Source organism: Lycium ferocissimum, chromosome 9, assembly GCF_029784015.1.
Source record: "Lycium ferocissimum isolate CSIRO_LF1 chromosome 9, AGI_CSIRO_Lferr_CH_V1, whole genome shotgun sequence".
Lineage (NCBI taxonomy): Eukaryota > Viridiplantae > Streptophyta > Magnoliopsida > Solanales > Solanaceae > Lycium > Lycium ferocissimum.
Genome location: NC_081350.1, coordinates 44,271,515 through 44,279,973, shown reverse-complemented (window position 1 = coordinate 44,279,973; position 8,459 = coordinate 44,271,515). Strand labels below are relative to the sequence as shown.

Here is an 8,459-nt window from a genome sequence, read left to right as displayed (position 1 = left end):
AATCCCACCATTATCGACACTTAATAGGGATACTTTGGGAATTACATAAATATTGTTTGATTTTTTAATACAGGGTGCATGTTTTTTTTTTTATATTACTTATTTTTTTAATATGAGGTCCACTTTTTTTTTTTAAACACGAGCTTCGGAGCGTTTTTTTTACCACTTTTTTTTTTTTCTTTTTAATGATGCTTGATCTTTTTAGAATGGGGTCCACTTTTGACAACGAAACCACCCCCAACTCATGCTTATATTTTTGGAAATTACATAAATATTGTTTGATTTTTTAATACAGAGTGTACTTTTTTTTTTATATTGCTTATTTTTTTAATATGAAGTCCACCTTTTTTTTTAAACATGAGTTTGGAGGTGGTGGGGTTCACTTTTTTTTTTTTTTTAACGATGCTTGATCTTTTTAGAATGAGGTCCACTTTTGACGACGAAATCACCCCCAACTCATACACTTATATAGTATAAAAATATATAGTAAGTAAAGTAGTAATTCTTCTATGCCGGTCGGGCACCATGTGAACACACCAACACATTATTATAAAGTTTTTAAGTTTTAACCAATTCTTTGTAGTGTTCACATTCATTTCTGTGGTGTATATATATATATATATATATATATATATATATATAAGTGTCGCTGGAAAATGGCAAGTTGGCCGCCGGCAACTGCCCCTTCTTATATATTATCTGCAAGTGATTCCAGTCCTCAGCCGCCGGCAACTACCCCTCCTTCTGTATCACCTGCAAGTGATTCCAGTCCTCCGCCGCCGGCAACTGCCCCTTCTTCTGCAAGTTATTCCAGTCCTCTTTCTCCGCCTTCGGAGGCAGATGGTGGAGGAAGTCAATCAACACCGGAGTCAGTTGGTGGAGGGTCATCATCGGGAACATCGACAGGGGCAGTTGTGGGAATTGTTATTGGTGGTGTTGTAATACTGTTAGTGTTGAGTTTGTTGTTTGTATTTTGCAAGAAGAAGAATAAGAGGAGAAATCATCAAGATTACTATGTTCCACCACCACCACAAGGAGTCAAAGGTAACATCATCTTGTTTGTATTTTTTCAGCCGAATTTGGTTTTAGTCATCTGTTACGCTTTTTTTTTTTTTTTTTGATTCATCAGTATACTTGTTCTGGAGCCTGGACAGTTGAGTATCTTTTTCGGGTTAAATTCATAAACAGCCACTTTTCAAGTGGAGTTCACTACAACACAAGACATATATTGCTACAAAGGCACATTGTAGCTAAACATGAAATTTTCCGTGCCAAACACTTTAGCCACAATATTTTTTTCCGAGCATCTTAAAGAAACGTAGCGAAAAAGTTACCATTTTTTACATGACCGTGGCTAAGGGCTTATACTTATTGCTACGGAATTTTTTTTTTATCTTCAAAGAATATTATTAAGCTTTTTTGCCACGAATATATGCTTATAGCAAATGAACTTATTCTTTTGCCACAACAAATAAACTTTGTAACGAACTTTATACTGTAGCCACAAGCTGTTATGTTGTGGCAAAAGATTTAATATATTTGCCACAAAAAATTAAATTTTATGGCTATTTTTATAGTTTAGTCTTGTGGCAATAGTGTTTGTATTTAGCTACAAGTTTAAAAAATTCATAGCTATAAATTTGAGTATTTGCCACAAACATTTTCAAATGTAGCTAAGGATCCATTCTTTTTGCCATAAATATATAAAATTATAACTAAAGATTTTCTTTATATACTACAAAAAGTGAATGTACCCATGTTCTTATTACGTAAACAATTAAATATACGTTTAGCTACAAAGTCATGAATTTGCCACAAGAGAGTCACAATATTTATTTTCCAATGTAGCTAAGCATTAAAAAAGATCTTGATTCCAAAATAGAATTCAAATTACATTTGTATATTTAAATTTCAGAACATCCACTATACATAATTTTTTCTATAACGCTAGTACTATCTTGCTTGAGATCCAATACGGTACAATCTTCTCTTTCCACTGTCTCTGGCTGCATCTTAGTTTGATTGCTACTCTGATAATTCCACCAATCCACCTGTCAATTTAAGCAAAATAAGTTAATGTTAAGAAGAGAAAACAATTGATCACATAAATATTTCTAACAAGTATAACTTGATAGAAAGCATTATCGATTAATTTCTCTAAGAAAATCTTCATAGATTTTCATAATGAAGCTTTCAGTTTAGCAAAGCTCCAAAAATTTCAGAAGACTCAATCTTTTGCACTAAAAAAATTCTTTTAACAAAATATCAATCAAGGAACAAACATCTCCTGAATCACATTTAAGAAGTTTCAACCAAAAATTAATATTATTACTGGATACCAATCTAATGGACTAATAAGCATAAAGATACAAACGAAGATAAGTAAAGAAAAAGAATGAAGTACACAGTGAAAATAAGAATGAAGATGCTTGAAATTTAACATAAGATACAAACGAAGGATGAAGTACACAGTGAAAATAATAAAGAGGAAGAAAAAAAGTAAGTAAAGAAATGCACAATTGTATACTACTACGAGTATATGAAGTGACAGAGAGTGAGATTCAAAAAGAAAAAGAAATACCTGCTCCAAATTTATGATAACTCTCTCCGTCCAACTCAAATTTCAACAATGCTTTATAATATATCATTGATCTTGAAACCTATTCTCCACTTAAAGATAAGTTTAACAAAAATATTATCCAGCAAATTTTAGAGACAGAAACACCCATTAGAGATGCCAATTTTTCTTCATCAATCTTTTCCAAAAGCACGGCAGATATACCAACTTCTTGAAACTATTTTATTGAGAAGCTGGGAGGGGGCGTGGCGGCTATGATGAAAAGAAAGTGAGGGCTAGGTTTTGGGATCTTTTTTTCTTGGCTAATTACCGTCCTTTTCTTGTTTTATACTATACACCATTTACTTTTTAAACTGCGTATAATACATTATACAGCAATAAGTGTAATTAACAAAGAATGGTTAAAATGTTACTTATTAAATAGCAAAATAGGATTATACAGCAATAAGTGTAATTAACAAAGAATGGTTAAAATGTTACTTATTAAATAGCAAAATAGGATTATAACTATATAATTTACATTAATAAGGAATAAATCAATTATTCTAATGAAAAAAACTAATATTCTGAAATATATATATTTGTCAAGTGTTATATAGTCCAAAAAAATGAATTATTAAAAATAATCAAGATATATAGCAACAAAGAAAAAGTTTCAAACTTTACCAACAATTATAACTAATAGTTATTTAAAATTCACATGTAATACTTTTAAAAAATGGAATTATGATATTGTTAGTATTTTCATATGCTCCTATTTCAATTATATAAACGCTTAATTTTTAATGTTTAATTAGATTTATAATAATTATTAAGTTATCAAAATTTAAATAGACCAAAAATTATAACTTTTTATGCTTATTTAAATAAATATAATTAGTTAAAATTAATTATATACAAGCATACATTGTGATAAATACGTTATGAACCTGCTCGCGCACTCAAAACACCGAACCGAGTTCGTCTTGACCCGATATTCACCGTGATCAACTCTAACCGAACGATAAACATCTATAATTACACTCAAAAGGTATTGTTTCTACTTTCGATATAATAGGTTTGAGTCAAATAATGATTCTCGAAACACCTGATCAAGATGAAGCTTGAGTCGATTAATGAAGATAATTTTGTTTAAATTTTATATAAGTAATTATTCAAAGTTAATTAGATATAAGCTCTTATTTATTTAAATAATATTTGAAGCTTACAACTTAGATCTTGTAAAATTTAATTGAATGAAAATTGAACACTTCTAACTACACCAAGTCAATAAAGGTACTATCCGATATAATAGGTCTGAGCCAAATAATAATTCGCGACGCAAAAAAAAAAAAGCACCTCAAGGCTTACACCTCGCCCCGTATTAGGTAAAATATCTCACCTTGCGTCCTCACCTTTTAAGAAACTGGTTCAATTATTCATAATAAATTTTATTCTTGTTGTCATATTTATTTTCTATATTAATAATTAATTTGGCAGGAATGGAATTTGAATAAAAGAAAATTACATATATTAGTATGATGCCATATAAGAACTTGTTTTATGAATTTTTTTTTTTCCATTTAGATATTAATTTGATGAATATTTGATTTTATGATACCATATAAGAACTTATTTATGCAAGAAATTATACCTCTTAGAATGTAAAAATCTCTTAGAAATTATAGTACATATACATATTTTTATAATTCTTTATCGCATTATAAAAAGTGGTTACAACTAATTTATTGTAACCACTTTTTGAAACGTTTCAAATTCCGGCTTCTCTTAGAAATTATAGTACATATACATATTTTTATAATTCTTTATCGCATTTCAAATTCCGGCTTCTATAATAATGGCTATTTTTCTAGGGGTCAAAGGTAAGATATTGTTTTATTTTCATTTTAATTATCTCTTACACATTTTTTTAATTCATCAAATATACTTGTTCTGGAGCCTGGACTATTCAGTACCTTTTTTGGGCATTTTCTGTTGAAATGCATAAAGCTTTAAGGGTGTGTTTGGTATGAAGGAAAATATTTTCCATGCAAAATGTTACATCGTATAAGTCATTTCATTCATTTTTAAGGGCTGCTTTCACCAGAGAAACATTTTTCCAAAACCAACAAAATTGGAAAGCAATTTTTGAGAAATATTTTCCTCCATACCAATCTCTGTGGATAGCTTTTCCTGTGAATATTTACAGAATTTTGCATTATGACAAAATTTTGTCATCCATTATGTACAATTTTAGTTCTGGTTGATCATGAACACGAGGTTGTTGACTTTGAAGTTAGGCGAGTCTTTATTATTGATTTGGGCCCTGAACTCAATGAGAGTGGGGATTCGCTGTATGCACTTCAAATATTGTAATTTTGTTAATAATAGGCAAACTGCTTGATGGGTGTCTGAGATATTAGCAAACCTCTATATAACATCATTCGTTTGTTCTGATATTTTTTTGCTACTATAGCGTGTCTATGTTATAGAGATATTATAATAAATAATATACGAAAGATCGGTCCTACCGAGAAAATGGTTGTTATAGAGAATGACTGCTATAGAGAGGTCATGTATATTTTGGAGAGCCCGAAACTTTTTTAACCCAAAAAATAATTTTTAGAATCAAACTAACCCTTTAAAAAAAAAAAAAAAAAAAAAACCAAACTAAGCTTCACGCACAGAGAGGGTACTTTTTTTTTTTTTTTTTAAGCTATCAAAATCACGTTTTTTCAATACTTTGGGCAAAGATTAGTTATGTTTCAAAATCTCGAAATATCAATATTTTATATAGAACTTAATATATTTTTTCGCGTACAATAACGTACATCAAGTATACCTAAACGTTTGGATCGTCGTTTTAGGGGTTGTAAAGTCTTTCAAGAAATGAAAGTTTTTGTTTGCTTGAAACTGTCTCTTTTTCTTTGAAATCACTCAAAATTAAGCTTTTTTCCGTACTTTATGACCGAAGATTAGTCACGTTTTAAAACAACGGAATATAAATATTTTATATAGAATTTCAAAAAATTTTTTAGCGTAAAATAATGTCGGCCATTACATCAAGTATACATATGTTTGGATTGTCGTTTTAGGGTTGTAAAGTGCTTACTCGAAGTAAGTTTGGAAACTTGTTATCTTTAAGTTTTTTTCCGTATTTTGATCGAAGATTAATTAAGCTGTTTCAAAACACCGGAATATAAATATTTTATATAGAACTTCATTTTTTTTTGCGTAAAATAATGTCGGCTCATTACATCAAGTATACATATATGTTTGGATCGTCGTTTTAGGGGTTGTAAATGTCTCGAAGTAAGTTTGGAAACTTGTTATCTTTAAGTTTTTTTTCGTACTTTGATCAAGATTAGTCACGTTTCAAAAGCGGAATATAAATATTTTATATAGAACTTAATATTTTTTTAGCGTACAATAATATCGGCTCATTACATCAAGTATACATATGCCTCTTCACTCACGTAAATAAAAAATAAGGACAGGATAGATAAAAAACTAGTTGTAAATTATTGAAACTTTAAATGGTCACTTTGCTTTCGATGTCCGATTTACGCGATTTTTTTTTAGGGATATTTTTTTCGAGATCTATGCGGACAACCGCCGCAAGGTCGTTTTTGTCGAGCCGATTTTCCAAAACGCCCGTTATCCCATTCAATTTGAATTTGCCTCAAATTTGTGCAAAATTTCATTCTTCTTTAGTAAAAATCTAACGATAAAAAATCTATTTCGAGATGCTAATCCCGTGGTAATGATGTTTGAATGTCAATTTGGATTCGAAATTCAATTTATGAAAACGCAGTTAGATAGCATTAGTGAACATTATAAAAAAATAAAAATTGTCTACTTTGTTGCATTCACCAATTTGGCTTGGTAGTTTAGCCTCTTTTTTCTGCTTACTTCTTTTTTATGCCAACAACATGGGATCAAACCTTGGTGGGAGCATTGAATGAGATATATTATACCTTAGTTGAACTTCTCGTATTGGATGAATTATTTTTTAATATAATATTTTTTTTTCAAAACACTTAAATCAAAACCCTATAAAATATGACACTTACATCTAAAGATAACAAGTTTTCAAGCAAAACAAAATTTACTTGGGACACTTTATAACCTCTAAAAACGTCATCCAAACGTTTAGGTATACTTGATGTAATCTTGCCGACGTTATTTCGTGAAAAATATATTAAGTTCTATATAAAATATTGATATTTAGTGGTTTGAAATATGATTAATCTTCACTAAAATATGAAAAAAGCGTGATTTTGATAAGCATAAAAAAAGAAAAAGAAAAAAAAAGTACCCTCTTTCACGCACATAATGGTCAGCGTGACCAACCTGCTCAAAAGTTCTGATTTGGTCCTTTCATGCGGTCGGCTTGATTTTTTTTTTTTTTTTTTAAAGGGTTAGTTTGTTCCACAAGTTATTTTTTGGGTTAAAAAAGTTCCGGGTCCGTGTTTTGAGAGCCTTATGACAATTTGTCACTGTCATCCGAAATTTGTTCAGCTAAAAGTATCTGCGGTTGTCCTTCAACTTATTGGTCAATAATTGTGCACCGGGCTGCCCTTTTTAAACGTGATAGTATCTTCTTTCTTTGTACGTGAATGTGAACGTCCCTTGATGTTGTCATGTTGGTGAGACCCTCCATATGCAATGATTATGACTAATGTTGATACTGTTTGTCAGCTGACCAGTATGGTGGGCCTATGCAACATTGGCAGCAAATTGCTCCACCTCCAGCAGATCATCTTGTTACAATTCCGCTTAAACCGTTACCTCCGCCACCTTCACATGCTCCACCACGTGCACCTTCACCCCAGCCTCCATCTTACATGAACAGCAGTGGAGCATCTTCAAACTATTCTGGGTCCGAAGTTGGGCCTTCTCCGGCCGTGTCCTTAGGTTTCTCCTCACAGAGCACGTTCACGTACGAGGAATTGGTTCAGGCAACTGATGGCTTCTCAGATGCTAACCTTCTCGGACAAGGTGGTTTTGGATATGTGCACAAAGAGTCCTTCCCTAATGGGAAAGAGGTTGCAGTTAAACAGCTTAAGGCTGGGAGGCGGACAAGGTGAACGTGAATTTCAGGCGGAAGTTGAGATTATTAGCCGAGTACATCACAAGCATCTTGTGTCTCTCGTTGGATACTGCATTACTGGTGCTCAAAGATTGCTCGTTTTATGAGTTTGTTCCAAACAATACTTTGGAATTTCATTTACGGTAAATCTAATTTACTCTCTCTGGTAGAAAAAGGTTTAAATCTTGATCCGTACTCTGCTTCGAACATGCTGATCTGTCTACTAATCGAATTCTTATACTTGGAATTTCTTAGGGAAAGGGAAGGCCTCAGTGGATTGGCCAACGCGACTAAAGATTGCTCTGGGTCTGCTAAAGGACTGGCATATCTGCATGAAGACTGTACGTTTTTTTCTCTCTTTCTTATTCTTGATTTCCATGGTTAATAAATCATGTATGCTGAAATGAATAGTTTTTCTCTCATAGGTCAACTTAAAATCATTCATCGTGATATCAAAGTGACTAATATACTTATCGATTTGCAATTTTGAGGTCAAGGTAACATCTTTTGCATGTCGATTTAAGAATATGTAGCATTTTGTTTTTGGTGATTTTGAATCCTTTGCGGATTTTCAAAATCCCTTTTGTAAGTAGCTTTTGTAAATTATACATTATGGATTCCATCAGAAGCTGAATTCAGTTGTACTTATCTAGTAAATACTGTATCCGTGAAGCTTTTGTTTTCTCAGGTTGCTGATTTTGGACTTGCTAAATATAACTTCTGATGTTAATACTCATGTCTCCACCAGAGTGATGGGAACTTTTGGGTAAGACTTGGATTCTTGTGTCATAATTAGTTTTTTTTCTTAAC

General features: G+C 31.6%; 1 protein-coding gene across 1 annotated transcript; it reads left to right on the top strand.

Annotated features, from left to right (window-relative positions):
* Positions 1 to 656: 656 nt before the first annotated feature.
* On the top strand, positions 657 to 7,785 carry LOC132031943 (proline-rich receptor-like protein kinase PERK1). Its single transcript, XM_059421796.1, has 2 exons — positions 657 to 1,044; positions 7,259 to 7,785. Exons 1-2 carry the CDS (start codon positions 657 to 659, stop codon positions 7,645 to 7,647), a joined length of 777 nt encoding a protein of 258 aa, XP_059277779.1. The 3' UTR covers positions 7,648 to 7,785.
* The last annotated feature ends 674 nt before the right edge of the window (positions 7,786 to 8,459 follow it).